The 20,122-nt window shown below is 57.1% G+C and overlaps 1 protein-coding gene across 6 annotated transcripts in view; it reads right to left on the bottom strand.

The window, feature by feature from the left end:
- LRP1 (LDL receptor related protein 1) overlaps positions 1-19,985 on the bottom strand; it is a 100,448-nt gene extending 80,463 nt beyond the window's left edge. For 5 of the 6 annotated variants that reach the window (XR_004061428.1, XM_030967033.1, XM_030967035.1 and 2 more), the window contains exons 1-2: positions 18,122-18,270; positions 49-171 (exon numbers count right to left, since the gene is read on the bottom strand). Coding sequence is in view for 4 of the 6 variants with exons in the window: in XM_030967033.1 (XP_030822893.1) it covers positions 49-171; positions 18,122-18,194 (196 nt within the window). In the remaining 2 variants the exon portion in view is untranslated. Of the gene's footprint in view, positions 1-48; positions 172-18,121; positions 18,271-19,863 lie in introns of those variants that run through there. The other variant, XM_030967037.1, reaches the window with a different exon arrangement.
- Between the last annotated feature and the right edge of the window lie 137 nt (positions 19,986-20,122).

Genomic DNA, 20,122 nt, shown 5'->3' with positions numbered 1-20,122 from the left:
AAGAGGAAGAGGAAGAGGAAGAGGAAGAGGAAGGAAAGGCATACATACATATCTCGGGAGATTCATCCGAGCCATCCGGACAATCCTTCTCCCCGTCACAGCGCCAGCCCTTAGATATGCACGAGATCTGATCTTTGCATGCAAACTGTTTGGGGCTACAAGTCTTCGGTGCTGGATGAAAAAAAGAAATAAGGATAATAAACAACATCAGTTTCTTCCCAAGGACAAGTTTGTTTCAAAAGAAAAATCAAATTTCAATTAAAGGCCAAGATTGGTTTGGGGTTTTTTTTTGAGGGGATGATTTCTTTCCTATGGCTTGGCAGAAGTTTGAGCCTGGCACCAGATCCATCAAGCTCGCCCCTAAGGAAAGGAGGAAATTTAAGCTGGAGCATTAATTACACTGGGAGAAAACAGGAGTCGAGCACTGTGATGCGCTCGCAGATTTTAAAGATCATTTAACTTGGATGAATTAGCTCCTGGGAGCCAGAGGCACTTCATTTTCTGTGCTAGGCAAGAGAAAAACAGGGCAAAAAACAAGAAAAGCCAAATGAGAACAAATTAAGAAGTAATGGTTTTTTAAATCATGAGGACGGCAGCAGGATGGGGATCCATCCATCCCATGGATGGACCCCGGGGAAGGCTGACCCCACATCCCTCATGGGACACACGGGGAGGGAAAAGGGACAGAGGGAAAAAACCGGCAGGAAAAGCCAAAATCCAGAGTGTGGGGAGGGGGAAAGGCTGGGAAGAGGCTCCTGGCTGTGCCTTGGGGGTGTCACTGAAATGGAGGGGACATTGCACCCCCCAAACAATGGGGGTGCAATGGGGGTCACTGAAATGGGGGAGTCACTGAAATGGGGGGGCAGGGGGTCACAGCTATGGGGGTCACAGCCATGGGGGTGTCATTGCCATGGGGATCACTGCCATGGGGGTCACTACCATGGGGGGAATCACTGTCCAGTCCCAGTCCTGGGGGTGGCCAGAGTTCCTGCAAACCCAAGGCAACTGTGAGCCCTTGTTCAAGCAAAGGCAGCCGCACACGCAATTCCCAAAACATTCATCTCGTGGCATCCCTGCTCTCCTGCCAAATTCCCCTCTCCCAGGATCCACCTCACTTCCTGCTCAGCCCAGGAAAGGGGGGGGATCTGTGCCTGCATCCTCCTCCTGCCACGGGGCTGCTGCGAGGGGAGAGGATGGGGATGATGCTGTCCCTAATCCCCATCCCATCCCTGAAGGGTGGGAGGACGCTTCCCACCCTGTCACAACCCTCAGAGCTGCACAGGGCTTTGCCTGATGCTGTTTGCTGTGCTGGGAGTGTGGCTCCTCCTGCCAACCTTGCTTCTCCTGCCTCCCTTCCCTTCCTCCCCTGCTCACCGGCGGCGTGGGAGCTGCTGCTCGGCACTGCCAAGATGGAGACAGGACGGATCAAAATGGATGGAGCATCCCTGGCCTTCCTCTACACCTTTCCAAGCCTGTCCCCTTTCCCTTTCCTCCCACCAGGCTCAGGGACAGGATCCTCTGCTCCAAATCCAGCCCTTCCACCTCCTCTTCACGCAGAGCTCATCTGATGCCTCCATCTCCCAGCCACAGGCACATCCAAGACAGGATTCATTAAGAAAACGTGGCCTTCCCCTCCACCTTTCCTAGGCACAGCCCGAGCCTGTCCACCTTTCCCTTTCCTCCCACCAGGCTCAGGGACAGGATCAGAGGATCCATCTTGGCTCCAAATCCAGCCCTTCCACCCTCTCTTCACACAGAGCTCATCTGACGCCTCCATCTCCCAGCCACAGGCATCCAAGGCAGGATTCATTAAGAAAACCACAGCAAAGAGCTGAGACTCTCCTGGATTTCCTGCTCCTCCTCATCCTCCCAGGTCTCCAGTAGCCACAGGGTGACCTGTGGCTGTGGCAGCCACTCCGACCCACAGGTTTCACTTCTCAAAGGAGCAGGCAGAGCTACAGGAGGGCAAAATCCCTGGGAATCCATTGCCAAGTGGCTGTTTGTGGGATGGGAAAACATGAACTTGTTTTGTACTGGAGACAGCAATCACAGAATTCACAGAATCACTAGATTGGAAGAGACCTTAAAGATCATCAAGTCCAACCCAGCCCCAACACCTTAACTAAACCCTGGCACCCAGTGCAACATCCAGGCTTTGTTAAACACACCCAGGGACGGTGACTCCACCACCTCCCTGGGCAGCCATTCCAGAACTTTATGACGCTTTCCATAAAATTTTTCCTAATAGCCAACCTGAATTTCCCTTGGTGCAGCTCAAGGCTGTGTCCTTGGGTTCTGTCAGTTCCTGGAGAAAGAGCCTGACCTCACCTGAGCACAGGAGCTGTAGAAGTGATAAGGTCACCTCTGAGTCTCCTTTTCTCCAGGCTGAGCACCCCCAGCTCCCTCAGCTGTTCCTCACAGGGTTTGTGCTCCAAGCCCCTCTCCAGCCTCTGTGCCCTCCTCTGGACACGCTCAAGAGAGATCCTGAGATCCCAAAGTACAACAACCACACCTCAATCCCAAAATAAACCCGCTCCCAGCACTAAATCTGGGATGGAGAGAGCAAAACTTCTTGGGTGTTGGGCAAAACTGGATGATGGACATGTGTGAGGAGGGGGAAAGTCAATCCAACCTCCTGGTTCCGCTAAACCCAGCTCAGCGAGGGGTTTAAATTAATTTCAATTAATTTTAAAATGGGGTTATAATGTATCAGTGAACACAAGCACCATCCTACAGAACACCAAATTGCACAACCCACCATCTCAACGTCCTTCCCAAACTGAGGGCCCAGAACTGGACACAGCACTGGAGGTGACACCATCCTGAGGACACCTGCCCTTCCAGACAGGAGCTGATCCATGCAGGATGACCCCAGAGAGCTCCTCACCACCACAGGGCACCCAAAGCCATCGAAACCCATTCCCAACCACAGGAAGAACCACAGGCATCACAGCTCTGGTGTGACCTCACCAGTGCTGAGTTCAGAGGCAGAATGACCTTCCTGGTCTTGCTGGATGACTCCTTCCAGCATTCCTGGAGCAGGGATGCTGGAAGGAGCCGTCACCTCCACGCTGAGCATTCCCAGCTCCAGGACCAAGCACTGACACCATCCTGAGGACACCTGCCCTTCCATCCATGCAGGATGACCCCAGAGAGCTCCTCACCACCACAGGGCACCCAAACCCACCCAAACCCATCCCTTCCACCATTCCCAACCACGGGAAGAACCAGAGGCGCCACGGCTCAGGTGCAGCCTCACCAGCGCTGAGTTCAGGGGCACAGTGACCTCCTGGTCTTGCTGGCCACACCATTCCTGGAGCAGAAGGTCATCCTGAGGACACCTGCCCTTCCAGACAGGAGCTGATCCATGCAGGATGACCTCAGAGAGCTCCTCACCACCACAGGGCACCCAAACCCACCCAAACCCATCCCCAACCACGGGAAGAACCACAGGCACCACGGCTCAGGGCAAGGAGAGGATGGACGGCGATCACTCCCGAGGCTCCTCAGCATTCCCTGCTCACTCCCTGCCCTGGCACAGCGTGTTCCCAGCGGGTACAACACCCTCAGTGCCAGGTGGACAATTAGAGAAGGTGTCTGTGTTCATGCATCCCTCTCACAGAGCCAAAATTCCCTTCAGCAGCGGGAATGGGGAATAAAGGAGCCTTCATCACACACAATGGGCGGCTCAGAGCGGGGCTGGGGCAGCTGCAGGGACACGTCCCTGCCTTGGCAGCCACAGGAGAGAGACCCCGGCTCAAAAGGGGACTTAAAAGGGACAAAACCGCGCTAAAAACGCGGCAGAAGTTCGTCAAAATAGCCGAGAGATGAGAGGGAAAGATGGGGAAATAAACGCACCCAAATGAGGGTCTGAAAGGAGAAGGAATGGTACTAAAACATGGTCAAAAAAAAAATAAAAAGGGATAGGAAAAGTGGAGAAATAAAAGGGTCTCAAAAAAGGCAGGTAAGAAAAGGGCTCCCAAAAAGGCACAAAATAAAATAGGAACTCAAAAAAAGGCTCTACCCCAAAAAAAGGGCCAAAAGATGATGAGGACAGTGAGAAAAATAAACACACCCAAAGGAGGGTCCAAAAGCAGAAGAAATGGTACTAAAATGTGGCCAAAAAAAAATAAAATAAAAGGGATAGGAAAAGTGGAGAAATAAAAGGGTCTCAAAAAAGGCCCTACCCCCAAAATAAAGGGCCAAAGGATGAGGGGGACAGTGGGGTCCAAAAGCAGAAAAAAAGGCACTAAAATGTGGCCAAAAAAAAAGGGATAGGAAAAGTGGAGAAATAAAAGGGTCTCAAAAAAGGCACATAAGGGCCCCCAAAGAGGCACAAAATAAAAGAGATGCCCAAAAATGGCCCTATCCCCAAAAAAAGGGTCTCCCAAAAATGGGATCAAAAAAAGGCCAAAAAAAAGACCCTACAAAAAAAAGCGCCCCCAGAAGGCTGGAAAAACAGAAAGGCCTGAACACAAAAAAGGTCCAAAATAAAAGTGGTCCAAAAAAATCCATTTGGGTGCAAGAAAGGGAATTGCTCTCCAGGACAGGGTGCAAACAAACATCCCCAGGTGGGAAGGGGACCAAGAGCCTGACACCAGAATTCCATGGACACCCAGAGGCTTTGTGGTGGCTTGGGAAAGGGGTTGGCAAACACAACCACCAAAAACCATCTGATATTTTTCCCCTAAAATAAGAAATGGACACCAGAACGGGCTGTTGGGAGAGGTGGAGAAGCAGATCCTGCAGCAAAGGCCACACGACCTTCAGACCACGCATGAGGACGACATAAAAACCTGGACAGACTGGAAGCAAAGCACAAAAAGAGAAGGAACTCCTGCCCTGCTTCCTCCTCAGCCCAGCTCCTCCTCCTCCTCTCCTCGGGAGGAGGTGTCCGGCCAGGAAATGGTGCTGGCCATAAATACGGGCTGGGATTCACAAACCAGATGTTCTGAGGGAGAAGAGAGCACGAAAGGGAGGGAACAAACCCATTCCAGAGGGAAATATTCCCACTCCGTGCTCCTCCAGGCCTCCATGGCCACCTCGGGATGGAGCACCCCCAAAACAGGGCAGGTCGTTGCGTTTAGGGCAATTTTGGATTTTCTTTGGCAGAGCCTGTTCCATCAGGAAGATGAACACCAGGTCTTCATCCCAATGTTCCTCATCTCCCTCACTCCTTGTGGATCAAGGCTGGAATTCATGGACACTCTTCCCCGTGGGACCTTCCCAGCTTGGAATCTGTGACACGGAGCCTTGGAGTCACCCAAGACACAAACTCAACCACAAAATCCACCAAAACCACATCAGCCACTTGGAGCTTCATTTCTCTCCTCCACACCATTCATCCTTTGTCCCCAAACTACAGGAAAAAAAAACAGGATTTCTTCCGGTTTTTTTTGTGGTTTTAGAACTTCCAGGGTCCCACAGTTTCTCTGCAGCCTCAGGACAGGGGTTGGGAAGGCCAAAGCCTGGAGCCCATCCTGCTCTCTCCTCCCTGGGCTGCTGGAGCTCGAGGCTGATCCTCAAACCCCAAACCCAGCAAATTTCTCACCTCCCAAAAGCTGAACTAAGTAATAGAGACATTTAAAATACCAAACCCTCAGGTTTGAGGCACATTTTTTCCAGGGGGGGAAAGGGAAAAGGAACGCTCAGCTGTTTGTTTTGCATTTAAGCACACCATCCCAAAACAGTTCAAATGCATTTTTGCAATTCTTCCATCCGGCCCCCCTCGGAAAGGGGAAGATTCAAACCAGATCCCTGCTCTGGAGCTTCCAGGACCTCAGGGCTCCCGGCCATTCCCACAGGTATGCTGGGGGAGGGCGACAGCCCATTGCTGAGTCAATATTGACTTTAAAATATGGCTTTTTCCCCCTTCAAGCCAGACTATGGAATCACAAGGCATTCACCTTCCTCAAAAAAACAACAAAAAGAAATTATTTGGAGAAGGCTCTGCTGTGCCAGAGGTGTTGGGATGGCAGCTCTGGGACAGACTCTGGCTGGATGTGGGTGCTGAGATGGGCCCTGGACAGGGTTCACTCTGATTCTGCCCCTTTCTGGAACCCCCAAGGAGGCAACAACAAATCCATGCAGAACCAAACCCCACCATCGCCTCAGACCCAGCATTTTGGGTTTTTCTGGTTTTCCATCCCTGATTTCCACCCCTGTTCCCAGCCCTGACCAAGGGATGATGCTGGTGGGAAGCAGCTGGAAGGTCCCACCTGCCCCCAGACCCATCCTGGGGTACAGGCAGGGCTGTCACCCCCTTGGTCACACCCCACAGGGACAGGCAGGGCTGTCACCCCCCTGTCACACCCCACAGGGACAGGCAGGGCTGTCACCCCCCTGTCACACCCCACAGGGACAGGCAGGATGGACCCTCTGCTCACCCCCAAATCCCACCAGCACATCCCTGGCTCTTTCCAACTGGTCCTGTTCCACACATTCTCCCATTTTTGCCCACCTGGACATTCCCCATGGCAAGGGACACCCATGGGACATGGACTGGGCCATCCCAGTGTCCCCCTTTGGGGTCAAGCAAGAGCTGACAACTCCAGGGTCCCCAGCACTCCCAGCACAGGCACTGGGATGGAATTCCCATCAGCCAGGACCTGCCATCGCTGCCTCCAAACCCAGACAAAGAAGCAGAGCGAGGATGTGAGGGGGACAGGGAGGAGGAGGAGGAGGAAGGACGGGCGAGCGCATCCCGAGGGAGGCAGGAGTTGGAGGCAGGAGCTGCCCACAGCATCCCCGAGGAGGGGGAAGGGGGATTAAAAATCATATAAAAATCATATAAAAATCACATTGCGGCTCCCAGGGCTGCGTCCTGCGTCACCTGACTTCAAACGCATGCGGGGGGAGGCGATTTCCATCAGGAAATCTGCGAGGAATGCGCTCCCCCCTCCCCATCCCGCCCAGCCCCTTCCCCTCCCGCTCCCCAGGCTCCAGCAGCTCCGCCGCCTTCAGATGAAATCCATTAAAACGAAAAAAAAAAAAAAAAAAAAGGAATAAAGGAAAGATTTGCATTTTAAACCAAATTCAGGAGCCGGGAGAGCCGTGCTGGAGCGAGATCTCCTCCCCGCCTCCAGCCCCACCGAGAGTCCGCAGCAGAACGAGCTGAAAAATGGCAGGAGATGGAGCCAGATGAAAGGAAAGCTCTGGCATTGCCAGAACCGGGGATAATAATAATAATAATAAAAGAAAAAAAGAAAAAAAAACAAGAGAACAAGAAAAATAGAAAAAAAAAAGAAAAAAGAAAAAAAAAAAAAAAAAAAAAAAAAAAAAAAAAAAAAAAAAAAGAAAAAAGAAAAAAAGAAAAAAAGAAAAAACCAAAAGAAGAAAGAAAAAAAGAAAAAAAAGAAAAAAGAAAAAAAAAAGAAAAAAAATAAGAAAAAAAAGAAAAAAAAAAAAAAAAAAAAAAAAAAAAAAAAAAAGAAAAAAAAAGAAAAAAGGGAAAAAAGAAAAAAAGAAAAAGAAAAAGAGCTGGATCATCCAGACTGTCGTGGGGAGGGGCAGCTCCAACCCCACAGCCAAGGGGGATTCAAGGGAGAATCCCGGTTTTTTGGGGGTATTATTCTTTTTGCAGCTTATCTGCAATTTAAATGGGAAATAAATGCAAGGGTAGGAGGAAAAAAGGGGGAAGAAAAAAGCACTTGCAGCCAGGAAAAAGGGACTTAAATCCTCTGGGTGCAGTTGGATGGGGTTCAATCCCTGCCAGGGTGCCCCGTGTCCCCTTTTTCCTTCCTCAGAAGATGGATGGGGAGGAAGGAAAAAAGGGGACCCCACCTCCCCTACCTGCCCAGCCTTTATCCCAGCAATTGGAGAGGGATGTTTATACCCTGGGCAGTTGGGAACCCAAACAGGATCCGCCGTGGTTATTTATGGCCTGTGGCTGGAGCTGATAAGGCTCCCTCCAGAGCCCTGGAATAAAGCAATTCCACAGGATAGATTAATAGGCATTTCATCCCGGCAGCTGGAAGGGAGGGAGGGAGGGAGGGAGGGAGGGAGGGAGGATGGGGAGAGGAGGCTGCCAGGGCCTTGGTGGGGCAGGAGGGTCTGTGCTTCCTCCCAGCAGGCCGGGCATCAGCTCGCCAAGGCTTTCAAAGGGCTGGAGCCCGGCCAGAACCATTGGCCTTAATTCATTAGTCAACTCAATTTCGCTGCCTCCGCAAATAAGGACTTTGTCTGGGATGGGGAAACGGAGCAGAGCAGCTATTGTGCCCTGGGAGCGGGCAGAAAGGGCCCTTTGAGAGGACACTCTGCTGGAATAAAAGTCACTTTTATCCCAGAATAATTAGCATGCTCTGAGTACACTAATTATTCCGGCATAAAGGGACTTTTATTCCCGAGCAGCGCGGGGAGTTGCTCTGGATTCGGCTCCACCTGCTCCGTGTGAACGTAGCCAGGGATGATCCAGCTGGGATTTGGGATCCTTGGGGTGGATTTGGGATCCTTGGGGTGGCCACACCTGTGGGTCCTCACTGTGGCTCTCAATCCATGGGTGTCCTTTGCCATGGGGAGTGTCCAGGTAGGCAATAATGGGACAATGTGTGGAACAGGACCAGTGGGAAAGACCCCCCCCAACCAGGGCAGGGTCACCCACCAGGAGATGCTCTGAGAGGCTGGAGAACATCAAGGCATGAGGAGATGGCGATCCAGACGTGTTCCAAACCTCCAGGTCACCTCCTGATGCCCCCTGAGGACCTGGGATGCTCTGCTCCCTTTGAGCATCTCCCACTGGAGTGCACATGGGAGTCCCACCCCAGCCAGGGCAGGGTCACTCCCCAGGAGATGCTCTGAGAGGCTGGAGAACATCAAGGCATGAAGAGATCCAGACGTGTTCCAAACCTCCAGGTCACCTCCTGATGTCCCCTGGGGGTGTTGGTTCCTTGTTGGTTCCTTGGGGACCCAGCTCTGGGGAGCACAAGGTCACAGAGCCACCGTGGCACGGCACAAATCTCCTGCGTCTCCAAGGTCTCTCCAGGGATAACAACCCCAGACAACACCATGGCCCTGCCCTGCTCCTGCCACAGCTTTTGGCTGTCACCAATTCCCATCCCAAACCCCAAAACCAAGCCCATGGGGACACGGCTCCAGTGTCACCCAGCACAGCAAGCACTGGTGAGGACAAAGCTTTGGGGATTCCTTGACAGCACATCCTGGAAAAGCAGGTCCTGCGCTGGAAAAACATCCCTGGCACGGTGAAATGTCCCATCTGTCTGTAACTGGTACAAATGGTGAAAGAGGAATTGGCACAGCCACCCCTGAGCTGGTGCTGCGTCCCAAATTCTGCCTGACCCCTTGGCATCTCCACCCGATGCTCCCAGGGGGTTCCTGCAGGTCAGGGACACTGCTTTCACTGGTTTTAACCTCTGTAAGTTGCAGGGAAAGAAAATTTAGGATTTTACACATCTGAAGGAACGTGGGGATGGGGAGGAGAGCGCAGCACTGGTGACTAAACCAAGCTCCTAATTCACTTTTCCCGGGGGAAAACAAGCTGCAGGCCAGCAGAGGAGAGGCTTCACTGGTTTTAACCTCTGAAAGTTGCAGGGAAAGAAAATGTAGGATTTTATACAGCTGAAAGAACGTAGGGATGGGCATCAGAGCATCTGGGGACAAGAGCACAGCAGTGGTGATTAAACCAGGCTCCTAATTCACTTTTCCCGGGGGAAAACACACTGCAGGCCGGCAGAGGAGAGGCTTCACCGACTTTAATCTCTGTAAGTTGCAGGGAAAGAAAATTTAGGACTTTACACATCTGAAGGAACGTAGGGATGGGGAGGAGAGCACAGCACTGCTGACTAAACCAGGCTCCTAATTCACTTTTCCCGGGGGAAAACAAGCTGCAGGCCAGCAGAGGAGAGGCTTCACTGGTTTTAACCTCTGAAAGTTGCAGGGAAAGAAAATGTAGGATTTCATACAGCTGAAAGAACGTAGGGATGGGCATCAGAGCATCTGGGGACGAGAGCACAGCAGTGGTGATTAAACCAGGCTCCTAATTCACTTTCCCGGGGAAAACACACTGCAGGCCGGCAGAGGAGAGGCTTCACCGACTTTAATCTCTGTAAGTTGCAGGGAAAGAAAATTTAGGACTTTACACATCTGAAGGAACGTAGGGATGGGGAGGAGAGCACAGCACTGCTGACTAAACCAGGCTCTAATTCACTTTTCCCGGGGAAAACAAGCTGCAGGCCAGCAGAGGAGAGGCTTCACTGGTTTTAACCTCTGAAAGTTGCAGGGAAAGAAAATGTAGGATTTCATACAGCTGAAAGAACGTAGGGATGGGCATCAGAGCATCTGGGGACGAGAGCACAGCAGTGGTGATTAAACCAGGCTCCTAATTCACTTTTCCCGGGGGAAAACACACTGCAGGCCGGCAGAGGAGAGGCTTCACCGACTTTAATCTCTGTAAGTTGCAGGGAAAGAAAATTTAGGACTTTACACATCTGAAGGAACGTAGGGATGGGGAGGAGAGCACAGCACTGCTGACTAAACCAGGCTCCTAATTCACTTTTCCCGGGGGAAAACGCACTGCAGGCCGGCAGAGGAGAGGCTGAGCGAACCCATCTGGAAGGGCCGGGGGCTGCGGCAGGAAGCGGAGCCTCGGCCGTGGGCACGGACCCAAGGATGCGGGGCCGGACCGGGGCGGAGGCGGCGGCGGCACCGCCCCCGCTCCACGCCCGGTGCCCCGGAGCATCCGCCCCGGCCGCTGGGAAGGCGGCTGGAGCGGGAAGTATTAAAGCCAAGTGCTTCCTTTTGCAAACAATAAAAAAAGCACCACGATACCCGCCGGGAGGAAAGGTTTCACAGCTTTTTCCATGCGCTGGGAGCAGCTCCCGGTGGCTGGAGAGGATGGGACCACTGAAAGCAGCGTGGTTCGGGGTGCCTGTGCCCCTCTCAAGTGGCATAAATCATCTGGAGCTGCTCTCCTGGCAGGGACAGAGCCAGGGACAGGGCTTCCTTTTGCAAACAATCAAAAAGCACCACGATCACAGCTTTTTCCCTGCGTTGGGAGCAGCTCCCGGTGCCTGGAGAGGATGGGACCATTCGCATTTATTGACAGGAATGACAGAAGTTTGGGTTGGAAAATTAAAGAGAAAGTGAGTCGTGAAGTGAGCATGATAAAAAATCACGGTTTAGTTGAGGAATACCATTAAGGAGAGGGGAATCCCTCTTTCTTTGGCTTAAAAGGCAAATGCTGGTTCACAGCTTCTTAATGATTAGGATGATATTAGAGAGGATCAGCTGGATCATGGTTTCGGGTGTCTGTGCCCCTCTCAAGTGGCATAAACCACCTGGAGCTGCTCCCCTGGCAGGGACAGAGCCAGGGACAGCCCAGGGGTGGTGACACTGGCAGCAGGGGACAGGAAAGATTCCAGCAGGGGTTGGAGTGGGTGGGCACACACTGGCATGCCAGAGGGCAGGGTAGGCACAGGGGCATCCTGCTGCTCCCCAGGGATGAGGATCTGTGTCCCTGTGCCACCCTTCAGGCCACGACATTCCAGTTCTGAGAAAATCACCAGCATGCAGGGCACAGGGAAGCAGAGGGAGGGGACACCAGGAGGGACAACTCGGTCCTGAGGAGCCCCAGAGCAGGGCCAGGGGGTGCAGACAGTCCTGCACAAGCTGTGGCCACGCTGTTGGCCACCTGTGACCCTGGAGCACCAGCCCACAAACAAAGAGCTGCAGGCAAATGGGGGAGATTGATGCCATTCAAAGCTCTCAGCACATTTCAGTTTTCGCCTGGCAGCCCCCAGCAAACATCCCCAGGGATGCTGGGGCATGGGTGCAGCAGCAGGATGGCTCCCAAAGCCTCCCCCAGCTGGAATCTTCCTGACTCAGTCAGCAAGGGATGGATGGCAGCGATTGCTCTTCACCTCCTGGCACTGCAGCCCCCCAGTTCAGCAGAAACCCCCACACTCATCCCCCACCTGCCCAGCTCTGGCTCACCCAGGACCCCCAACACTGCCCATCCTCAGGATGAGACCCCCAACACCTGCCCATCCTAAAGATGAGAACCCCAACACCTGCCCATCCTCAGGATGTGACCCCCAACACTGCCCATCCTCAGGATGTGACCCCCAACACCTGCCCATCCTTAGGATGAGAACCCCCTCCCCAATACCTGCCTGTCCTCAGCATGAGACCCCCAACACTGCCCATTCTCAGGATGAGAACCCCCTCCCCAATACCTGCCTGCCCCCCAGGATGTGCCCCCCAACACCTGCCCATCCTTAGGATGAGAACCCCCTCCCCAATACCTGCCTGCCCCCCAGGATGTGCCCCCCAACACCTGCCCATCCTCACCGTGCTCTCATTTGGAGCAACACCATCTGGCAAAAGCCTAATTAGTCCACTCAATTAAAGATGCAACTTCCAACTCAATTAGTCTCCCTCCCAGACATCCACAATTCCCGCTGCTGCCCCAATCCACACATTTTTTGGACATCACAGAGCTGCTCTCACCTTCCTGACACTCCCTGGAGCCCGGGATGCTCTTCCCATCCCTCCCCTCGGTGGCACTGCAAGCACAGTCCCACTGGAGAAGCTCAGAGCTGCCAGCAAGGTCATTATCCAAGAATTCTGCTGCCAACCCCAGGAGAGGTGCTGGGACTGTCTGTGATCCTGCACAGCATCTGCATGACTGCAGCTCTCCAGCCTGCTCCGTTCCCTGCCTCAGGAAGGACACTGGAGTCTAAATTTAGTCCTACAAATGGCCAGACCACGTTGAGGAACTCAACCTCTCATGATGGAACAACATCCAGACCAACCCTCACGGCCCAGCCTGTGTTTTTCCTTCAAAAATAAAAGAGTTGCACAGCAAAGAAAACAACGAGTTAGAAAATGCTGAAAATATTTGGTGCGGCCGCAGCCGGCAGGTCAGGCTGGCCAGGAAAAAGCTGGAAAGTTCAGTCAGCAGCAAAACCTGGGCTGTAAATAGCTCGAGGTGGATTGCAAAATCACAAGGAGAGGGGGGAAAGCATCCAAACTGCAGCTGGGGGAGATGGCAGAGCCTGAGGATGGCAGGGGTGGATGAAAAACGTCCCCGGGCGCTCTGAGAGGCACCATCGGCCACCAAGCCCAAGTTCCTGGAGAGGGAGCACAGCTGGACACGTTCTCTGGGAGGTGATGGAGACAAAATTCATCCCAAGCACAAGGAGGGTCCTGTCTGCCTGGCAAAGGCAGGACTGGGGGAAGGAAAGAGGCTGATGAATCCATTGCTCTCAGGCCAAGCCAGCTGCCACTCCTGGGGTCAGCACCCACTCCAAGGAGCCCCTTCCCAACCCTGGGACCACTGCATTCATCCCAGTGGAGCCCCATGGGTGAGCTGGGAGAGGACTCCGGGCTTGGCAGGCAGCTCTCACAGAGAGAGGTTCAGGGCTGGGAGGTCTGGGGGGGCACAAGAAAGGATTTATCCGCTCTAGGAAAGTGCTTGGAGTGGATCTGGGAACTGAAATCATCCCCACGCCTGGAAGAGGAACCTCCTGCCCCAAGACAAAGCCGCGGGCTGATGGCCCTGCTGAGTCAGCAGGATGTGGCACATCCTGTGTGTCCTCCCCTCTCCCCGGGCACTCCGAGGCCCCCAGGGCCCCGCCCTGGCTGTGATTTCGGGAAGCACCTCCCATGCAAACCCTGGCTGGTCAAAGGACGCTCGCAGAACCACGTGCTCCCAGCAAAACACCATCCAAGGGCTTGGGACAGCTCCCCAAAGGCACAGCCAAAATCCCTGGGGGTGCTCTGGGGGGGTCACAGATGCAGACACAGCTCCCAGGGCAGCCAAACCCCACTGGGGACACCATCCCCACGAGCTGTCCCACTCCTTGTGGAGCACCCCAGTGCTCCTGAGATGGTGGGAAGTCCTCAGCAGCAGGATCCACCTGAAAGCCAGAGCAGACCCCTCCTCACCGGTGCTGCTGGACCAGGAGGAGCCTCACGGGACACACTGGACAGGAGAGTGCTGGCACAGACCCCAGTGCCCAATGTCCTCACCCTGCCACTCTACAGATGCCACCAGTGCTCCCAGTTTCTCCCCAAAGGGCTCCTGGCCCTCACCCTGCCCACCTTCCATTCCCCCTCCCCAGCTCAGTGAGCACTGGGAGGCGACCTGGATGTTGTCACAGCCTTGAGGGACAGCCAGGTCCCCCTGTGCCCTCCTGGAGGGGGAAGGAGTCGTGGTCCTTGCCCAAACACCCTGATCCCAGGCAGTGGGAGGATGGATTTGGGAGCCAAGCCTCTCTCCTCAAAGCTTCTCGTGCCACCACCCCGTCCCCTCAGCTGACTCCAGGGCTGTTTTCAGGACCCCACCCAGCAGCTGGTTTACACAGCTTTTCCCTTAATTTGGCTCTGATTTTCCACTCCAATCCTGCTGTTCCTGTGAGGAGAGGGGAATGCAGCAGAGCAGAGCCTGGGCAGCCTCACTGAGCAAGCACAGGTCAGGCATGGGCTGGGGGCAAAGAGGAACCACAGAACAACATCTGGAGCCAGAAACCAGGGCCTTGAAGGCACAGCGAGGACCTGGATGGTTTTTGCTCCCCATCATCCCCAACCAGTTTTTAACACTGGTTAAAACCCAGTTTTTACCCAGTTTTTAGCACTGGAGGAAAAGCATCACCAGCTGGAGCAGCCCCCGCTCCTTGCCGGTTCTCAGGCTCCCCCGGAGCACATGGAAGCAGCAGGGAGAGAACACGAGGAGCGAGTGGTGGGGCTGAGACACCGAAGGAGAGGGGGCTGCCACAGCTGCTCCCACCCCCACAGCGCCCACTGAGCCTCAGGAGCTTCACAAATCCCTGGGTTTCACCCCAAAGCCGGCACCGCTGCCAGGGATGCTCCAGGGCTGCCCCAGCAGGGACAGGGAGCACTTGGAGCCAGAGGTCAGTGGTCAGAGCTCTCACTGGACTCCCAAAATGTGACCCCCCAACACCTTTCACACGAGGATAGAGCCCCACAGAGCTGCTGGAAGCGCAGTTGTCCTGCTGGGATGCTCTAAAAAAACAAAAATGGGGTGCTACAACGCTCTACACAGGAATGATGGACACCCCCACAGCACCCACTGAGCCTCAGGAGCTTCACAAATCCCTGGGTTTCACCCCAAAGCTGGCACTGCTGCCAGGGATGCTCCGGGGCTGCACCATCAGGGACAGGGAGCACTTGGAGCCAGAGGTCAGACCTCTCACTGGACACCACAGCAGCACCAGGCACCTCTCACACCAGGACAGAACCCCACAGAGCTGCTGGAAGCCCAATAATCCTGCTGGGATGCTCTAAAAAAATAAAAATGGGATGCTACAATGCTCCACACAGGAATGATGGACACCCCCACAGCACCCACTGAGCCTCAGGAGCTTCAGAAACAGCGAGGAGACAAGGCCTGGGCTTCACCCCAAAGCTGGCACCGCTGCCAGGGATGATCCAGAGCTGCCCCATCAGTGCCAGGGAGCACTCTCACTGGACACCACAGCAGCGCCAGGCACTTCTCAGGCCGGGACAGAGCCCCACAGGGCTGCTGGAAGCCCAACTATCCTAAAAAATAAAAATGGGATGCTACAATGCTCCACACAGGAATGACGGACACCCCTCTGGACACTGCACAGAGGAACCCCCAGGAACTGCCCCTCCAGCAGCTCCTTCTCCTCCCAGCACCTCCAACCTCCTCTCTTCACCTCCACTGAACCCAGAGCAGCTCCGGGCGTGTCCGTGCACGCTGAGGGAAGCAGCGTGTGCACACCCACACGTGTGCACACACACACACATGGAAAAACACACGGGAAAACCCCTGGGAACACAGGTGGGGACACCTGGGAACACACATGGGCACGCAGGGATGCACAGGGGGACGTGCCAGAGCACCAAGGTGGCAAGAGGGAAGTGCTGCACCAAAACATCCCAGGCACCCTCAGCCACAGGTATTTCCAGAACAGGAACAGGGTGATCCCTGCCTGCCCTCACTCCACTCCTGGGGCTCTGGGGTGCCCCACACCACCCCAGCAAGTGGCAGAGGACTGGGCAGGCAGGAGCTGCACACCAGTGCCCTTTGTTCCCCAAGGAAAAGCTTCCTCCCGCCCCACGGCTGGACTTTGTCCTCCTCTCCTCCAGAAAAAAGCAAAGAGCTTCCAGAGCTGCAAACAGAGGTTGTGAGCGTGAGGAATTGGCTCTCCAGACAAGGATGGGGACCTGCACCCTGCTCCCAGTGACCTCCTGGCCTCTCCCAGAGCCTCACTGGGGGAAGCCAGACCCCAGCCAGGACCACCAGGGTTGAGGCACCAGCTCAGGTGGCACCTTGGTGGCACTTTGTGCCCCTTAACCGACCTAACCACGTGCTTGTGGTGCCTCCACATCCTCCCCACCCACAGCCTCACGCAGCTCCCAGCACCCCGAGGTGGTGGGACAGCACCTCGACCCCATCACATCCCCAAAAAGGAGCCTCTGAGGAGGGGGGACATGCACCAGGAGGAAAGAGCGTCCTCTGCCCCACTCCAGCTCCTGGGGTGTGGAGGAGAGGATGGAAGAACTTCCCTTCCAGCTCATCATCTTCCCGCAGCCTCGTTTCCAAAGGCAACGCAGCTTATGCAATGAGCGCTGCTTCCCTTCCGCCCCCACCAACTTCTGGATCCGCCGGCTGCTCCGAGCCACCTCCGAGCGCCGCCGACACCTCGTGTCCCCGGAGAGGTGACCCCGGAGGGCTCAGCTCTCGGCCACCTGCACTGCCCAGCTCACCGGGCTCGATCAGCCCCGCAGGTGCCACCGAGGGGGGGTTGCAGGGTGCCCTGAGCTGCCCCGCTGCTGTCACCTCCCTCCAAGGGACGCAGATCAAGTGTCCACACACCCCCGGTAGGGTGAGGAGGGGCTGGAGGATGGAAACCACAGGCTCCGGCCTCCTGCAGCCCCAGACATGAATCTGGGGCAGGGATCTGGCGTTTGCCCAAACCTCCTCCTCCTCCTCCACCTTCTCCTCCATCCCTCGGACCCAGTGACGGGTCAGATGCTGCCACTGCCACGACACCAAATCCCTTCTCCTGCTTTGCTCCGAGGTGGGCAAAGAAACGGGACAGAAAAACCTCCCCCTAAAGCAAAAAACACCCCCCTCTCGTTCATCCATCATCCCGGCCTCTCATTTCACCAGGCCATTCCCGTGAGGACAGAGGGGGATCCGCCGCAGGAAAGCCAAAACTCCCCCAATTTCGCTGCTTTTGAAGGGAAAAACAGCCCCGGAGCGCCCAAGCGTTGCGAGAACTTCGCCACGGCCGCCGGTTCCCGGCTGGAGCCGCTGCCAGCGCGGAGCACGGGCGCTGCCAAGAGCGGCCCCTCGCACATTCCCAGCCCGGCCATGGAGCTGACGAGCTCAAGTATTTACTGAATAGATCAATAAGGGCCGGGAACGCGACGTGCGCGGCTTGGGAACGAGCGGTTTGGCAAGGAGCTGGATGGACGGATGGGGGGAGGCTGGACAAACGGACACACGGATGGGGGGGAACGGACAGACAGACAGCCCCGGTTGGCTGGATAAACACATTCCCAGTGCCACCAGGCCCGGTCACAGCCAAACTCCGCAGCCGGGCGTCGCGGCTCCGGGAGAAGCAGCCCCGGTTATGCAAGAGGGGGAGCGTGGGGCGAGGCCGGGCTGTCACGGGCACCCCTGGGACCGGTGGGACCCCGGATCCGGTCACCCCCCGGGACACCGGGACCCCCAGTCCCGGCTCCCGCAGCGGTGCTGAGCTCCAACTTTCCCGCTTGGCTGCGGGGAAAACTTTGGATTCCAGAGGAAAATGGGATGGAGGGCGGGTGGGAGCCACGGGAACGGGCAAAGAGGAGAAAACGGGGAGCGCCAGCGAGCGGCCCCCGCAGCTGCGGGGGGAACGGAGCGGGGGGCGCACCGTGCGCTGCGGAGGGGTGCGGGGAGGACGCGCCTCCCCAGTCCGGCCCGCAGCTCCCCGCTGCCCCCCGGTCCCTCCGGTGTCCCCACGGTGCGGTGGGGCCGGGCTGCGCCCGCTCTGCTTTGTCACGGCGGCGCCCCCCGCCCCCTCCCCGGCCCGACCGAGCCCCGCGCCCTCGACAGCGGCTGCGGCGCCTCCCCCTCCCCGCCGGTATCGCCCCGCGGGGTCTCCGGGCCCCGCCGCCCCCGACTCACCTTCGAGGGCGCGGGCGGCGGGCGCGGCCAGCAGGGCCAGGAGGCTCCCGGCGAGGGCCAGCAGCGGCCCCATGCCGGCGGCTCGGCGGCGGCGGCGGCGGCGGCGGCGGCGGCGGCTCCTCACGCCGTGCTGCCCGTGGGGCGGCGCGTCCCGGGCCCGCGCACCGACATCCGCGGGGGGCGGGCGGGGGCGGGCCGGCGGCCGGGCCGGGCCGGGCCGGGGGCGGGCGGACCCTCCGGGCTGGGCGGCGGCGCTGGCGGTGGCGGCGGGGCCGGGGGGCGGCGGCGGGGGATGGGGATGGGGGGGGCCGGGGGTCTGCGCGCGCCGCCGCCGCGGCGGAGGGAGGGACGGTGATTTTGGGGAGGGGGGGGAGATGGAGAGCGCGCCGCCGCCCGCCTGACGTCACCGGGCTCGAGCCGCCGCCGCCGCGGACGGGAACGGGGAGGGGGGGGACACGCGCGTGGCGTTGGGGGGTCCTACGCGCATGCGCGTGCGGGGCCGGGGCTGCGCCCCCCGGTGGGTGTGGGCAGGGACAGGGTCCGGTGTCGGTACCGGTATCGGTATCGCTCTGGTCCGGGCAGCCGTCTGGTGTCAGTACCGGTATTGGTCTCGGTATGGTCCGGGCAGGGGTCCGGTGCCGGTACCGGTATCGGTATCGGTACCTGGATGTTGTCACAGCCTTGAGGGACAGGGGTCCGAGCAGGGGTCCGGTGTCGGTACCGGTATCGGTCTCGGTATGGTCTGGTCAGGGGTCCGGTGTCGGTATCGGTCTCGGTATGGTCTTGTCAGGGGTCCGGTATCGGTCTGGGTATGGTCCGAGCAGGGGTCCGGGGTCAGTGTTAATAATGTACCGACAGAGGTGTCGCTATCGGTGTCAGTATGGTACCGGCAGGGATCCAGTGCCGGTATCAGTGTCGGTATGGTACGGGCAGAGATCCAGTGGAAATGTCGGTGTCAGTGCGGTCCGAGAGGGGTCCGGTGCCGGTGCCGGTGTCAGTATCGGTGTCGATATGGTACGAGCAGGGCATCGGGGCCGGGGCCGGTGTGATTCAGGTACAGGTACAGCGCTGCGGGTCCCGTTCACACGCGGTACCGGCCCGCGGTGCCGCTCCAGAGCCCGGCCCGGCCCTGCTGTGGTGGCCCCCAGGTGCGGGGGAGGCCCAGGTCCCCTCTGCCGGCACACGGTACCGGCTGCGGGTCAGAAACGGACGAGGCAGCAGGACCCTCATCATCCTCAGGGGCAGCGGGACCCTCTCAGGGCTGCAGGACCTTCGCTGTCCCCCAGGGCACTGGGCCCTTCAGCATCCCCGAAGGCATCAGAAGCATTGCCATTCTCCCAGCACAGCAACACCATCAGCACCCCCAGGGCAGTGGGACCCTCACTGTCCCCCCAAGGCAGGGGGTCCCTCATCACCCCCAGGGCAGTGGGACCCTCACTGTCCCCCCAAGGCAGGGGGTCCCTGTCACCCTTCAGGACACAGGACCCTCACTATGTCCAAGGGTTTTGGGACCCTCAGTGTCCCCCCAAGGGCCGTGCAACCCTGACTGTTCCCCCAGGGCACAGGACCCTCGCTATGTCCGAGGGCAGTGGGACCCTCACTGTCCCCCCCAAAGCAGGGGGTCCCCTGTCACCCCCCAGAGCTGTCCCCCCAGCCGTCCCTGCAGCGGCTACGGGAGCAGGGTTCAGGATCGGGGGTCCAAAACGGCGGAGCCCCATCATGGGGGTCCCGCCATCACTCACCCAACTCCGGCTTTGACTGAGAGCCGTGACGTCAGAACCAGAGCCGTGACGTCATCCACTGGCCACTCCGCTGCCTGCCAGGGCCCGGGGCCGAGGTGGGAGATGGGCAGCGGTGCCGGCGCCGTCATCAGGCACCATGCGACCCCTCCGCGTGATGTCATATGTTTTTTTAATTATGTCACGCGCCTGCTCCGCCCCACCCCGCTCAGGCAGCTGCGGGGGGAGAGAGTGATTCAGGCTGCTGCGGCGCCAGATGTTC

The sequence above is a fragment of the Camarhynchus parvulus genome, chromosome 29, assembly GCF_901933205.1.
Source record: "Camarhynchus parvulus chromosome 29, STF_HiC, whole genome shotgun sequence".
Lineage (NCBI taxonomy): Eukaryota > Metazoa > Chordata > Aves > Passeriformes > Thraupidae > Camarhynchus > Camarhynchus parvulus.
This window is presented reverse-complemented; position numbering and strand designations above follow the sequence as displayed.